Raw genomic sequence first — 15,002 nt, 5'->3', positions numbered from 1 at the left:
TGCTCTCCCCAGCCAAAGCCGGGCTCAGAGCAGCTAACAACAGTAAAATAATACAACGTTCTAAAATCATTTCATTATAAAATCAGTTCAAATAAACGTTATCTTTGTACAGTAGGCTGGTTTCTAAGCAGACGCCCCTGTCGGTCTGTCCAGACAAGCGAGAAACATGGGTTAGAGTTCCAAGAACAGTAGAAGCCTCTGAGGGGGGCGGAGTCTGGTGAGGGGCGTGGCCTGCGGAGAACTCCCAGGGGCCAGGCAGAGAGGATTGGAGGGCCACATTCCGCTGCCAAGCGTGAGGCTCTCTTATTAAATCACGACAACGGGTCTTCTCCCGTTCTCCTGGTTTTCTTGCCCCTTGGAAAAACAAACAAAAAGCAGGAATAACAATAAGCCATGCATTTTGCCGCAGGCCTAGCGAAGACATGGTGAAGATGGTCCTCAGCCGGCCGTGCCACCCGGACGACCAGTTCACTACCAGCATCCTCCGGCACTGGTGCATCAAGCACGACGACCTCTTGGCCGAGCACATCAAGTCCCTCCTGATCAAGAACAACAGCCTTCCCCGAAAACGCCAAAGGTAAACATGGGCTGGGAAGGGAGGAGGAGGAGGTCGCTTCAGCCCAGCGGGGAGCGGAAGGTAGATTGGGATCTGCTTCCCGGTTGATCTCCGGGTGATTTTGCAATAGGTCAGCCGGGGTTTTCCGACAGCAAGAACAAGGCTGTTCCCTCCACCTGGCTCAGGAGAGAGGGGCACTTCGACCCTCCAGGAGTTGCTGCGAACTGCAGCTCCCGTCGGCGTCGTTAAACTGTGGAACTCGCCGCCACAAGATGCAGCGACAGCCGCCAACCTCGTCGTAGACTTTATTGCACCATCCGAAAACATCAGCAATAGCAGGCCGCCAGCCTAGATGGCTTTGAAAGCAGATTGGACTATCCTGAAATTGTATATTACGGCCTATGTCTTGCGCCCATTTAATCATTACCGGTTTTACTTCTTCATCTTTGGTTTCCCACTCCAAAAGAACATTATATGCCCTTTTAAAATAATTTTGTATTTTCTTCTATCGCTTCCTTTTGGAATCTGGAAACCGAATATAAGAAGCCTTTTTTATTATCCTCCTCAAAGATATCCTTTAATTGTCTATGATGGTAGCCAGCTTTGAAGATGTTCTTTTATTTCATCATATTCTTTCAAAGTTAACTTTCCATTTCTTTCAACCAGCAGCGCTCTATATGTTAGCCACTCTCCTTTGCCCCCCAATATTTTAAGTGATAGTGCTTCAGTAGGTGATAGCCACCAGGGTGTTTTTGGTTCTAGTAAATCTTTCTATTTCTCCCATACTTTGAACAGTGACCTTCTTATTAAACGGTTGTGGAATCCTTTATGTACTTTTGCTTTTCCATACCAGAGGTAGGCATGCCATCCAAACCTTGGAGGAGGAGGAGGCGGCCAACAGTGGCTACTAGCCACGATGGCTATGCTCTTGTCCCGCAGTCGGAGACAGATATTCCAGATGCTGGAAGCCACAGGAGGGGAGAATTGCCCTAATACTCGAGGGTTCTGCTTGAGGGCTTCCCACTGTGAGAACAGGAGTCTGGACTGGATGGGCCATTGGCCCTGATCCTGCAAGGCTCTTCTTGTGTTAGCTCCAGCAAGCATGGGCAACCTCTGTTCAACTCTGCTCTGCCTGCCTGCCTGTGTGGGGTATTTGGCTGCGGGCCTGCTGCTGCTGCAGGCAGAGGCCATCTGCACAATGACAGCTTGCACCTAGAAAAACAGTGTGCCAGGGAAAAGGCACACATGTTTGAGGTGCTAGCTTTCTGCATGCAAGGAGTTTAAAACAAAACAGGAGGGATGTTCAAAAAGCATCTCTCTCCCCCCGCACTATCCAAAGGGATTTTGCTGCATGTCGGGACTACATATAATTTTATCCTCCATACAACACACGGGTAGAGGTTTGGTTGCAATACATATTTGCCTGTTTCTTGTGTTGCCCTTCTTTCCGAGGATAATAACAAAGGACTGTCCTGTTTTATCCTCACAATGGGCCTGCGAGCTGAGTTAGCCTGAGAGAGGGCAGCTGAACCAAGAATCACCCAGCGAACGTTTGTTGTTGAGTGGATCAAGAAAAGTATATCAGGCCTAATTTCCTGGTGCGCTCTCTTGTCACCGTCATAAGGACTAGAAGCTTGCCCCGTTTATCTTTTTTAAAAAATACTGAAAGCTGTAAACCTCAATCTGCACATGCAAAGAGATCATACGGGCCGTGAGTGAGGCACCTAAAGGCGGCCACCAGCTTCTTCCGTTGCCACCCCTTCCCCGAGGACAAAAATCACACCTCCTATTGTGTTTCTCTTTTCATCGTCTTATCCCGAGAGAGCGGAGAGCCACTCGCTTTGCTTCTCCTAATTGGACCCACTTCCTTGAGCCGCCTTCGCATCTGCATTGCAAACCCAGGGCAATTTATCTGGGAGATTTCCCTGCGGGGGGCAGCCCAGCTGTGACTGACAGGTCCTGTGCCAGGAACCCAAGCCCAATTAGAGCCAAGTGGAAGTTTTTGCAGGGTGGAGAGGTTTGGAAGGATGCAGAGAGGAGGGCTCCGGCCTCTCTGGGCTACCTGGAGTCGATTTCACCTGTCTTGTGGAGGGGGCAAGGCAGATCTGCTGCTCTCTGCTTGGCTCAAGGGCGGGAGGGGGTCGTGCCCCCCCCATGGAACCTAGAGCTATCCCTCACCTCCACCATCTCCCTCTGCATCATAGGAGCAACACTTTGGATCTCGTGTCTGTGCTCCCATGTAATGTCTGGAAAAAGAGGGCTCTTTCTTTTTGCTCATACAAAAGAGGACTCTGATCTCACTCTGCCTGCTCAGAGCCTGGCTACAGGTTGCGTCCCTATGACAGATGCCAAAGGAGCCTGCGGTGGGGGAGTGCTTCGAGTGCCAGACTAGGACCTGGGAGATGCCCGGGTTCGAATCCCTGCTCAGCCCTGAATTTCAGTGTTTGTGAGCCTGGGGTCAGTCGCTGCCTCTCAGCCTAGCCTTGCCGCACGGGGTTGTGAGGATAAGAGGAGTGGGAGGAGAACCGCAGGTGCAGCCTTGAGCTAGTAGCTGCCCTTGATCGCTGCCCCCACCAAGTCCTCTTTCAAAGCCATCCCAGCTGGTTGCTCCTATCCCATAGGAGCGAGTTCTGCAGTTTGCACACCCCGTGAAGAAGTCTTTTGACCTGAGCCTTCCACGTCCAGCTTCATCAGATACTCTCTCCTAGTGTTGTTGATGTTGTTCTTTAGTTGTTTAGTCGTGTCCGACTCTTCGTGACCCCCTGGACCAGAGCACGCCAGACACTCCTGTCTTCCACTGCCTCCCGCAGTTTGGTCAAACTCATGTTAGTAGCTTCAAGAACACTGTCCAACCATCTCGTCCTCTGTCGTCCCCTTCTCCTTGTGCCCTCCATCTTTCCCAACATCAGGGTCTTTTCCAGGGAGTCTTCTCTTCTCATGAGGTGGCCAAAGTCTTGGAGCCTCAGCTTCAGGATCTGTCCTTCCAGTGAGCACTCAGGGCTGATTTCCCTAAGAATGGATAGGTTTGATCTTCTTGCAGTCCATGGGACTCTCAAGAGTCTCCTCCAGCACCATAATTCAAAAGCCTCAATTCTTCGGTGATCAGCCATCTTGATGGTCCAGCTCTCACTTCCATACATCACTACTGGGAAAACCATAGCTTTAACTATATGGACCTTAGTGTTAGGAGGGAGGAAAACCTTTTCCTCCGCCGCTCAGAGCTAGAGCATCGCCTTTGCGTGGTACCAGGCAGCTTCCTGTGTTCATGGCAAGACATTTCCCAAAGCAGGACGGACACACACACACACACGCACACGGCATGTAGCCATTCATTCAGAGAACAAGGAGATCCTTTCTTAACATTCACAGAGCAAGGACGACATCTAGTGGAGTTCCTTCTCCAGCATCCGAACACCAATGCTAAGCAACTGGACCAGAGCTTATTTTAAAAACGGACAGTGCCCCTTCCCCCAAACATAAGAAGCCAAAATAAGCAAGTGGGGAAACCACAGACAAGTTGGAAAGCAGATACTTGGAGGACGATGGCTACTGTTCCTGCCCAGATTTTTTCCTAGCTCCTAAGAATTGAATTGGAGGGACGCGGGTGGCGCTGTGGGTTAAACCACAGAGCCTAGGACTTGCCGATCAGAAGGTCGGCGGTTCGAATCCCCGCGACGGGGTGAGCTCCCGTTGCTCAGTCCCAGCTCCTGCCAACCTAGCAGTTCGAAAGCACTTCAAAGTGCAAGTAGATAAATAGGTACTGCTCTGGCGGGAAGGTAAACGGCGTTTCCGTGCGCTGCTCTGGTTCGCCAGAAGCGGCTTAGTCCTGCTGGCCACATGACCCGGAAGCTGTACGCCGGTTCCCTCGGCCAGTAAAGCGAGATGAGCGTCGCAACCCCAGAGTCGGCCACGACTGGACCTAATGGTGAGGGGTCCCTTTACCTTTAAGAATTGAAAGTGAGGAGAGCACTGCTGCTGCTGGTGCTGCTCTCAGGCCCCGCTCGCATGCTTCCATTGCAGCCCCTCTGTGTCCGGTGTGGGAAAAGGCGGCTGGACTAGATGGGCCATCAAAGCGCTTATTGCGTTCTTAACTCATGCTTTCATGAGGGCTAGATACTTGGTGCGTTCGTTGTAAGTTGTAGGAGGGGAAAGCAAGCAGACGCTCCCAGGGTCCTGAGTCTTTGCCGTTGTTTTCCATGCAAAACGTTAGAAGCCCATTTCTAATGACCCTGCCTGCGTCCTCTTTCCCCCCTTCCTTTCTCTGGCTCTTTGCTTCCAGCTTGCGCAGTTCCAGCAGCAAACTCGCCCAGCTCACCTTGGAACAGATCCTGGAGCACCTAGATAACCTGCGCCTGAACCTCACCAACACCAAACAGAACTGTAAGTGCATCTTTTCCCTTTGGCGATGAGGCCTTAAAGCCCAGTGCCAGAGCCCTGCTCTGCCGGCAGAAAGTCCCCAGTGGCATCTGCAGGAAGGGTTTATAAAGACTCTCCCACAGAGAGCTGATGCCAGTCGATGTAGACAAACTCGGCCCTCCAGTTGTTTTGGGACTACAGTTCCCATCATCCCTGACCACTGGTCCTGTTAGCTAGGGATGATGAGAGTTGTAGTCCCAAAACATCTGGAGGGCCGAGTTTGCCTATGCCTGATGTAGACAGCGCTCAGCTAGGTGGACGAAACGCCTGACTCCGTATAAGCCAGCTTCCTGTTTAAACCAGCATTCTTATTTAAGATCATGAGGACTAGACTCTTGTCTGAATTGTAAGTGCAGGACCGTAGCTGAGTGCAGGCAGAAAGTCCCAGGTTTGATTCCCTTTTTAAATATATATATATATATATATTTATGCTTTTCAGGTTTATACATTTCATTAATTTTGCAATCATTTTAACATTTCAAAACTTGACTTCCTTCCCCCTCTTTCTACAGTTCCTTAAATTTATTTTTAATATCTTCTGCATATCACATGCATTAAGTAGAATAGAAACATCGCCACCCGACCCCGACTCCACCCACCATGCCCCCCACCTCTTTCCCCCTTTTCTTTCTAAGGTAACACTAATGTCTCAACAAATGAAACGGATCTGTAGAAAATGTAACTTGAAAAAAGAGACATTGCACATACTTTTGTAAACCAAGAAATCTTTAATATATATCTATATCTATCTTCTGTATATCCAAATTAACTTAATTTGCTCATTTATTCATCTACTTTAAATATATACTCTTATAAAACTGCGGGTTACTACAGTAATCCTACCAATGTTCATACCTGTTTACAATTTATCTGTAAATATTCCATAACCCATTTCCATTCTTTTATAATAAAAAAAGTTTATTATCTTGATTTCTTATTCTTCTGGTAAGTTTTGCCATTTCTGCATATTCCATAAGTTTTTGTATCCATTCTTCCTTTTCTGGGACTTCTGCCATACATGAATAAGCTTCTATACAGTTTAGGTAGTTCTCATAATTCCCAGAATAAGCTGTGTTTTTTTAAAAACAAACATTATTTTTTAAAAAAAGAATTTCATTGAAGGTTTTTAACACATGGAGCACTAAAATCCAAACACATTTATAAAAAGCAGTAAATCAAAAAGAAGAAAAAAGAAAAATGTAGAATACTCATTATCCTTACCAAACACAATTGTATAAAAAAGAGAAAGAAAGAACAGAGAAGAAATAATTGGGGGAGGGGGAACCTTTTATCACATTTATATCATATGAATATGATATATATGAATATGATATATAGAATGAATTGATTTTAGAATGTTGCATTACTTTTATTGTTGTTAGCCACTCTGAGCCCGGCTTTGGCTGGGGAGGGTGGAATATAAATAAATTATTATTATTATTATTATTATTATTATTATTATTATTATTAAATAAAAAAGAAGGGAAAATAGCTAAAAAGAAAGAGAGTTTCTATTCCTGATGGCATTTCCAGTTAGGGCTGGGAGAGACTTCCCATCTGAAACCTCGCAGAGCCGCTGCCCATTAAGTGTAGACAAGAATTCCGGACCAGGAGTCCTGACTTGGCAGAGGGCAGATTGCCTGGGCTCTTACACATGCAAGTGACTTGGTGTTAAACCCCCCCCCCATTTTTGCCGTTCATCCTGCGGTCCTCTCAGATGTGCATGTTCCAAGGATGTGACACCGCCATGTTTTCTTAAAATTTCATTTCATTGACTGCTGCTCTTTCCTTCCGATTTCCCGGCAGTTTTCAGCCAAACCCCAATCCTGCAGGCCCTCCAGCACGTCCAGGCCAGCTGCGACGAAGCCCACAAGATGAAGTGAGTGCCCGTCTCTTGTGTTTGCATTTGTGGGGTGGTGGGCGAAGGCTTTCCTTGGTACTGTATGGGGCTTAGAAAAAAGAGGGCACACTCCTTTCCAGAGGAGAGCAAGTGAGCAGGAGAGAGATGGAGAAAAAAGTCTCGCCCTGCAGACTGAGCCAAGCAGAGGTTTGCTTGTAGGGCAGGAAGGGAAGGGTGTAGAACTTGCTTCTCTCCCCCAAAAGCAGGGGCAGCATGTGGGGTGGCATCGTTCCACAATCCCTGAGCCCTGCTGCTGCTGCTGCTGCTGTTTCACTCTCCAAGCAAGCAAGCCAGAAAAAGGAGCAAGTAATCTTTCACTTACAGGGACGTGGGTGGTGCTGTGGTCTAAACCACAGAGCCTAGGACCTGCTGATCAGAAGGTCAGCGGTTCCGATCCCCGCAACGGGGTGAGCTCCCGTTGCTCGGTTCCAGCTCCTGCCAACCTAGCAGTTCAAAAGCACGTCAAAGTGCAAGTAGATAAATAGGTACCACTCCGGCAGGAAGGTAAATGGCGTTTCCGTGCGCTGCTCTGGTTCACCAGAAGCGGCTTAGTCATGCTTGCCACATGACCCGGAAGCTGTACGCCGGCTCCCTCAGCCAATAAAGCGAGATGAGCGCCGCAACCCCAGAGTCGGCCACGACTGGACCTAATGGTCAGGGGTCCCTTTACCTTTACCTTATACTGTCATACCTCTTGTTACGTTTGCTTCAGGTTAAATCTTTTCAGGTTGAGTCCTGCAGCGACCCGGAAGTAACCTGTTTCACCACTCGCACATGCGCAGATGCTCAAAATGACGTCACGCGCATGCGCAGAAGCAGCGAATCGCGATCCGCGCAGACGCGGGTTGCGTTCTGCTCAGGTTGCAAACGGGGCTCTGGAACGGATCCCGTTTGCAACCAGAGGTACCACTGTATTTGCTTAACAATTTGGGGGCCTGTTTACGTGCAAGGCAGCCTTTAAGCCAACTTGACTACAGAACTGGCACCATCCCAGGTGCCACATAATCCTCATTCCACATTGGTATGCCATCAATCCTTTAGCGAGGCGGCACCTACACTTTGGAACTCCCTGCCGATTGACTGGTGCTGCCTTTTACTTTTCTGCACTTACTAAAAACATATTTTTTGTACAGGCAAGTCTGTCCCGACGGGCAGAACGTTGACCCGTGTTTTAATCTGGTTTTTAAGCCTATCGTTGGTTTTAATTAGTATTTCTTTGAACATCTTAAATTTCTGCTTTTGCTATTAATTTCGTTGTGTCGTTCTTTGGGGAAACTGCTTTGAGGTTGTTGGTTTTTTAAAATACAACAACAAAGAAGTGGTGAATAGATTTTACAAAATAAAAATACATAAGTGAAAGATTACCTTCCCGCCAGAGTGGTACCTATTTATCTACTTGCACTTTGACGTGCTTTCGAACTGCTAGGCTGGCAGGAGCAGGGACCGAGCAATGGGAGCTCACCCTGTCGCGGGGATTCGAACTGCCGACCTTCTGATTGGCAAGTCCTAGGCTCTGTGGTTTAACCCACAGCGCCACCCGCGTCCCTCTGTATACTGTATATGTATATGACTGTATACGAACAGCAAATTGACAACCAGTGCGGATCTCTGAGCTGAGGTGCTGAAGGCCTTGCATCCTCCTGCAGTGTTCTCGCCGCAGCTTCCGGGTCGAGCTCAAGGGAGTCCCCGGCATTCCCTGACCTGCCGCCACCCCCCAACCTGAAAATGCTCTTGGGTGCAGAGCTTCTTGCACAGCCCGTGGACCCACCCTGTGTCATCTCCCCTCCCCAGGTTCAGCGACCTCTTCTCCCTGGCCGAAGAGTACGAGGACTCCTCCAGCAAGCCTCCAAAGAGCCGCCGGAAAGCCACCGTCTCCAGCCCCCGCAGCCGGAAGAACGCGGCGCAGCCCGCCAACAACGAGGAGGAGTCTGCCTCCAGCAGTGCGTCGGTGAGCGGAGCCTTTGCGGCAGGGGCTGGGTTACGTGGGTACACGGGATGTTTTGTTGCTGCATGGTGCCCTGATGCGGCGATGTATATATTGTGGTGTGCAAATGCTTTTCATAAATAAACATAGCAGCAGTGGGGAACCTCCAGTCCCCAAATGCGGCCCCCAACCTCTCTGTTCCGGCCCTTGGGACTTTCCCGTCACCATCCCCGAGCGCTCTGGCCCGGCTGGAATGTGCCCTTGGCCTGTGATCATGCCCGTTATTGCATGGAGAAAGCAGTCTCTATGTACAGAAGCCCCTTGACTTTTCCGTGGCTGGAATGCAGATCCAGGATAATTGTATTAAAGCAGTGGAAAGGCTGTTTGCCTCCGAGGGAATGTGAGACTCGGGGTGAAAAGAGTTTCTTTCTCCCACCCCCCTGAAACAAAACTTTCTTTCTTTCTTTCTTTCTTTCTTTCTTTCTTTCTTTCTTTCTTTCTTTCTTTCTTTCTTCTCTCTCTCTCTCTCTCTTTCATATTTATTGATTTTCACAAGTTTTACTTACATTTCAATCTCTGCTTTCTCTCAAATTTTGGCTTCCCACCCTTATTCCTATCTTGTTCCTACTGCTTTATATGACATACTTCAATACAATTATCCTCTATCTCACTTATCCTTGTTTTCGTTCCCCTGCTCATAATTTGAACCCTGGTCGCGTTTTCATTTGACTCGTAACAGTTCTTCAAATATTCCAAAAAGGGTCTCCACTCTTCCACGAACAGTTCGCCTCTTTTATCTCTCGTTTTTGCTGTCCATTTCACCATTTCTGCATAGACCGTTAACTTTTGAAGCCGTTCCTCCTCGACTGGTACTTCTCCTCCTTTCCATTTCTGTGCTTAGAGGATTCTGGCTGTTGTTGTTGCATCTATAAATAGTTTAACCATCTTTTTCGGGACTTCCATCCTTATTATCCTGAAGAGAAAAGCTTCAGGACTTTCAGGAATAACCATTTTGAACATTCATTACGTATCATTCCCCCAGAGCCTTTAGCTTTCTTACATGTCCACCATATTTGGGGGAAAGAGAAAAAAAACAGACCCTTTGGTAGGTAGAGATAGATAGATAGATAGATAGATAGATAGATAGATAGATAGATAATTTATTACGGTCGGAGACCAGCTTATAAAACACACCTGGGGGTACAATCCCAGAAGGAAAGCAAACATTTAAAACAATGTACAACAATACATTTAAAATTTATAAACGCGATATGTTTACGCTTGCCGTATCTTTCGCTCCATAAGACGCACCTAGTTTTTAGAGGAGGAAAACAAGAAAAAAAAATATTCTGAACGAAACAGTGGATGTATGATTTTTGTGGTTCGTGCTGTGGCCACAGACATATGTGATTTGACGGTGAGTTTGGGGTAGCCCAATGCAAAAATCCTGAGGATCCATGTGGATCCGTGCTTTGCGCCATTGCGGCCCCACACAACAGTGGGTGCGTGATTTTTTGGGTGCAGGCTGTAGCCATGGACATGCTATGTGACCTGATGGTGAATTTGGGGTGACCCAATGCAAAAATCCTGAGGATCCATGAGCTTTTACCTCCCCCCTCCCAGGCAGCCTCTTTTATCGCTAGCCTCCCTTATCTCCTTCCCGATCGCTTGCTGATCAGCTGTTCCTTTCAACACCCCCTTCCCTCTTGTTTGCCTTAGTATCTTTTCCTTAGCTGGAGCAGTTTTTTTGCTCCTCCTTTTCTTCTAATTTCTCTCCTCATTGCTTATTTTAGTCTTCCTGTCTCCTTTCCTTGCAAGTTCACTGTCTTTACCTCCCCCCTCCCAGGCAGCCTCCTTTATCGCTAGAGTCCCTTATCTCCGTCCGATCTCTTGCCGATCAGCTGCTTAGCGGCTTTGTTTCAACACCCACTTCCCTCTTTCCAAAAAAAAGAGCATGATCTGCTTTTCGCCCCTGGGCAATTCGGCTCCAGGGACCATGCATTCGCTCCATAAGGCGCACAGACATTTCCCCTTGCTTTTTAGAAGGAAAAAGTGCGTCTTATGGAGCAAAAAATATGGTGCTTGACACATCCTTGTGCACCTTAGTCAGATCGTTTAGTGTTTAAGATACCACTTACATATCATTGAAACAAGGCTTTCTTTGCTCTTAGGAGGAGGAAGACACGAAACCCAAACCCACCAAGCGGAAGAGGAAAGGCTCCTCAGCGGTTGGATCGGACAGTGACTGAGGGGGGCGGGCAAGACCACCTTGTCGCTAGCGGCTCCCAGGGTGACCGCAGGCAGCGGCAGAGAGCGGATCTGGAGCGGCCGGCCGGAGTCACCATTGGCAGCGAGGACAATGCTCTCTAAAGAGGGGCGCCGGCGGGACTTGGGACGCCTGGGCGCCCCCTCCCCCCCCACCTTGGCACCATTACAGCCTCTGCCCCGCTCTCCGCGCCTGCGAGACACTCTCTGCCCCCCGGCGTCGCCACCCATCCTCGCCTGCCCGCCTTTTGTACGGTGGCTGTGGGCGGGGGGGACGACGCGGGTGGTTTTCCTCAGGCCTGTCCTTGGCGGTGCGGGGGCCACCTCATTCCGCGGGCAGCGGCGCCAGAGAGAGGGGCCCTCTCCTCTCTCCGAAATGTAAATAAATGGTGTGAACCGGCGTTACTCCCGTCAGTGCTGCTTCCGGCGGGGAGAACCGGGAGTGGGGCTGGGCTTGGGGGGGCTGGAAATGTGAGGAGGGGCGGGGGGGGTTATTTCGGAGCCGGGCCAGGCTTTTCCTGGCATCGTTCCCCCCCCCAGCGCCAGAGGCCCTTCCTCCCCACCCAACCCCAAGCTTGTCGTGTGTGTGCCCTTCCACCTCCAGAGAGAGAGAAAGAAAAAGAAAGGCCATTTTCTCCACACAGAGAACATTCCGGTTAACCACCCCAAAGCCTCAAACACTCCCCCCACCCCACTTCCCGGGGAGGTTGGGGGGGGGCAAGGAGGCTTTCCTTTCTGCGGCCTCCCTGCCCTTCCGCGTACGACGGCCAGAGAAGCCTCGCTGCCCCGTTCCTGCCTCAAAACGACACCCCCCCCCAGCCATACGAAGAAATGACTGCTAGGCTGTCGGCATGAAGGAAGGCCCCCCCCCTTGCCCTGCCCCGCATCCTCCCGGCCAGCTTTTTGAGAAGCGGCCCCCCTCCTTCCTGAGAACCCCCTCTCACAGGGTTGGGGGGGCAGGAAAGGGAGGCGGTGGTGGTGGGAGCAACCGACTCAGCGACAGGCAAGCGAGACGAGATGGTAGTTATATTTTTAATTCCCCGCCTATCCACTGAGAGATTATCATTTTTAAGTGGTTTTTAAAAGAGACAATAAAAACTGTCAACATGTTTTTTGTACAAGTTCACCTGTTTTGGACTCGTGTTTGTGTGCTGCACTGCAGGGGTGGGGGGGTTGCGGCCGTCGGGCAGGGGGTGTCTTAACTCCTTTTACAGCTTCCAGAGCAGGGTCCCTTTCCTTGCATACAATCGGCACGAAGGGGGGGGGGCGTTATTTGGCTGCCCGGAAGGTGTCTGACTGGCAGGGGGTCGCTCAAGGTTTCAGGCAAAAGTTTCTCCCACCAGAAGTGGATTGAACCCAGCTCAACTCTACCTCTTTGCTCTGTAAAGGTAAAGGGACCCCTGACCATTAAGTCCATTCGTGGCCGACTCTGGGGTTGCGGCGCTCATCTCGCTTTATTGGCCGAGGGAGCCGGCGTACAGCTTCCGGGTCATGTGGCCAGCAGGACTAAGCCGCTTCTGGCGAACCAGAGCAGCGCACGGAAACGCCCTTTACCTTCCCGCCGGAGCGGTACCTATTTATCTACTTGCACTTTGAGGTGCTTTCGAACTGCTAGGTTGGCAGGAGCAGGGACCGAGCAACGGGAACTCACCCCGTCACGGGGATTCAAACCGCCGACCTTCTGATCGGCAAGCCCTAGGCTCTGTGGTTTAACCCACAGCACCACCCGCGTCCCTTCTTTGCTCTGTACCTTCCTCTTAAAAACAAAACAAGGACCCAGTCCTCATGGTTCTGATTTAAATCGGGGCATGGGAAATTTGGCAAGTCAGGCCATTGGCCAATCTAGCCCATTACTGTCTGCACAGGCTGGCAGTGGGTCTCTGGGGTTTTTAGACCTGCTTCCCACCACACCCCCAGCCTTGGAGATGCATGGGATCAAACCGCGGTACGTGCCGTGTGGGAAAATGCTGGAGCGACAGAACTTCTTGTTCGCTTTGCACACCCTCCGACGAGCTCTCGGGTTTGTATCGCCTTACATTCCTGAGGTTTTGGCCCAGAGCGGTTTCTTCAGAGCTGGCTCGGATTCAAGGCCCGAGTCGTAAATAAGGCAGGGAGCTTGCCCGCCTACCACATCGCTTCGTAGCTCCCAGCCACGACGGCTGCATTCCAGCTCTGCCGTTGGAAGCAGTGATCTGCCTCCGAATATCAGTCGCTGGGACTCGCAAGCGGGTGGAGCGTCGCTCTTGTGACTGGGTCCCGATAATGGGCTTCCGATTGGCGTATCCGTTTGACCACTTGCGGGAGAAGGGTGCTGAGCTAAGGTGGGCCATTGCTCCGATCCAGCAGTCGGGCTCTTCTGATGCTCTTAGAAACACAGAATCGTAGAATTGGAAGCAACCCCAAAGCTCATCTAGTCCAGCCCCCTGCAATGCAGGAATCTCAGCTCAAGTATCCGTGACGGATGGCCTTAAAAACCTCCAAGGGGAAAAGAGTTCACAACCTCCCAAGAGAGTCCATTCTGGTGTCGAACAGCTCTTACGCTCAGAAAGCTTTTCCTGATGTATTCCTTATGGAACCTCCAGCTCCAGGGATAGTCTATCTTAGATTCCTAGGTCCTTAGGGGCATTTGGCCACTGTGAGAGCAGGATGCTGGGCTAGGCAGGCCTGATCCTGACCTGATCCTGCAGCTGGGCTCTTGGGATACTCTTACAGAACCTCCAGCTCCAGTCTATTGAGATTCCTAGATCCTTAGGGGCAGGATGCTGGCCTCTTTGGCCAGCCTGGCTCAACCTGCGTTCTTAAATCGGCTGCAGCACCTAATAATAATAATAATAATAATAATAATAATAATAATAATAATAATTTTTATTTATATCCCGCCCTCCCCAGCCGAAGCCGGGCTCAGGGCGGCTAACAACAATAAAATATTACAACATTTAAAATCATTTCATTATAAAATTAATTTAACTCAAAATGATGGCAACCATTAGGCTAAAGGTCTGTGAAGATTGCCAAAGGAGGGAGTCAGGCTGCGCCCTGGCCAAAGGCCTGGTGGAACAGCTCTGTCTTGCAGGCCCTGCGGAAAGATGTCAAGTCCCGCAGGGCCCTAGTCTCTTGTGTCAGAGTGTTCCACCAGATTGGAGCCGCGGCCGAAAAAGCCCTGACTCTGGTTGAGCCCAGCCTAACCTCTCTGTGGCCTGGGACCTCCAAGATGTTTTTGTTTGAAGACCGTAAGTTCCTCTGTGGGGCATACCGGGAGAGGCGGTCCCGTAGGTACGAGGGTCCTAGGCTGTATACGGCTTTAATGGTTAAAACCAGCACCTTAAACCTGATCCTGTACCCCACCGGGAGCCAGTGCAGCTGGTATAGCACTGGGTGAATGTGATCTCGCAGAACCTAGAAGATTCTTCTTGTATCTTTTGCTCTAAGTTACAGCTTTACGGCCGAGGGGGGAAAGCTTCACACTTTCGGCAGCTTTCCAGTTTCCCAGCGAGTTCTGGCTTGCGCCAAGCAAGTCATTTGTAGCAAACGGCAAGGAATGCCTGCTTGCTGGAAACACCTCAGGAGGCGGCAGGGGAAGGGCGGAAACGTGGGTATTTCTGTTGCGGTTCCTGCTTTCCTTTCCTCAAAACATCTGCAACTCATAGTGATGGAGGAAGCTTTGCCCAGAGGCAGCGGGGAACCAAAAAAACTCCCCCAAGCTGCCTTTAAGTAGGGGAAAGGTTAGGGCTGGTTGTTTTCTTCGCGCTGCTGGCAGGTCAGTGGGGAAGCGCCGCTGAGCATCTCCTTTGCATGCAGAAGGTCCTGGGTTCGATTCCCGACGTATCCGGGTAGGACTGGGAGAGACTTCGGCCTGAAAACATGGAGACGATGCCATTTTGTACACAACACTGAGCTAAGCTGGACCAAGCAGCTGGTTTGGTATAAGGCAGATCCCTCTA

The 15,002-nt window shown here is 50.0% G+C and overlaps 1 protein-coding gene across 3 annotated transcripts in view; it reads left to right on the top strand.

Annotated features, from left to right (window-relative positions):
• The window catches only part of INTS3 (integrator complex subunit 3), a 91,739-nt gene extending 79,557 nt beyond the window's left edge, over positions 1–12,182 (top strand). For all 3 annotated transcript variants that reach the window (XM_083591040.1, XM_083591041.1, XM_083591042.1), the window contains 5 exons: positions 410–577; positions 4,836–4,936; positions 6,779–6,851; positions 8,664–8,820; positions 10,968–12,182. In XM_083591040.1, coding sequence (XP_083447166.1) covers positions 410–577; positions 4,836–4,936; positions 6,779–6,851; positions 8,664–8,820; positions 10,968–11,045 — 577 coding nt within the window. In that variant the 3' untranslated portion in view covers positions 11,046–12,182. The remainder of the gene's footprint in view (positions 1–409; positions 578–4,835; positions 4,937–6,778; positions 6,852–8,663; positions 8,821–10,967) is intronic.
• Positions 12,183–15,002: the final 2,820 nt, after the last annotated feature.

Source organism: Podarcis filfolensis (genome assembly GCF_964270895.1).
Source record: "Podarcis filfolensis genome assembly, chromosome: 16".
Lineage (NCBI taxonomy): Eukaryota > Metazoa > Chordata > Lepidosauria > Squamata > Lacertidae > Podarcis > Podarcis filfolensis.
Note: the sequence above shows the minus strand (reverse complement) of the source record. Positions and strands in the feature narration are given on the sequence as shown.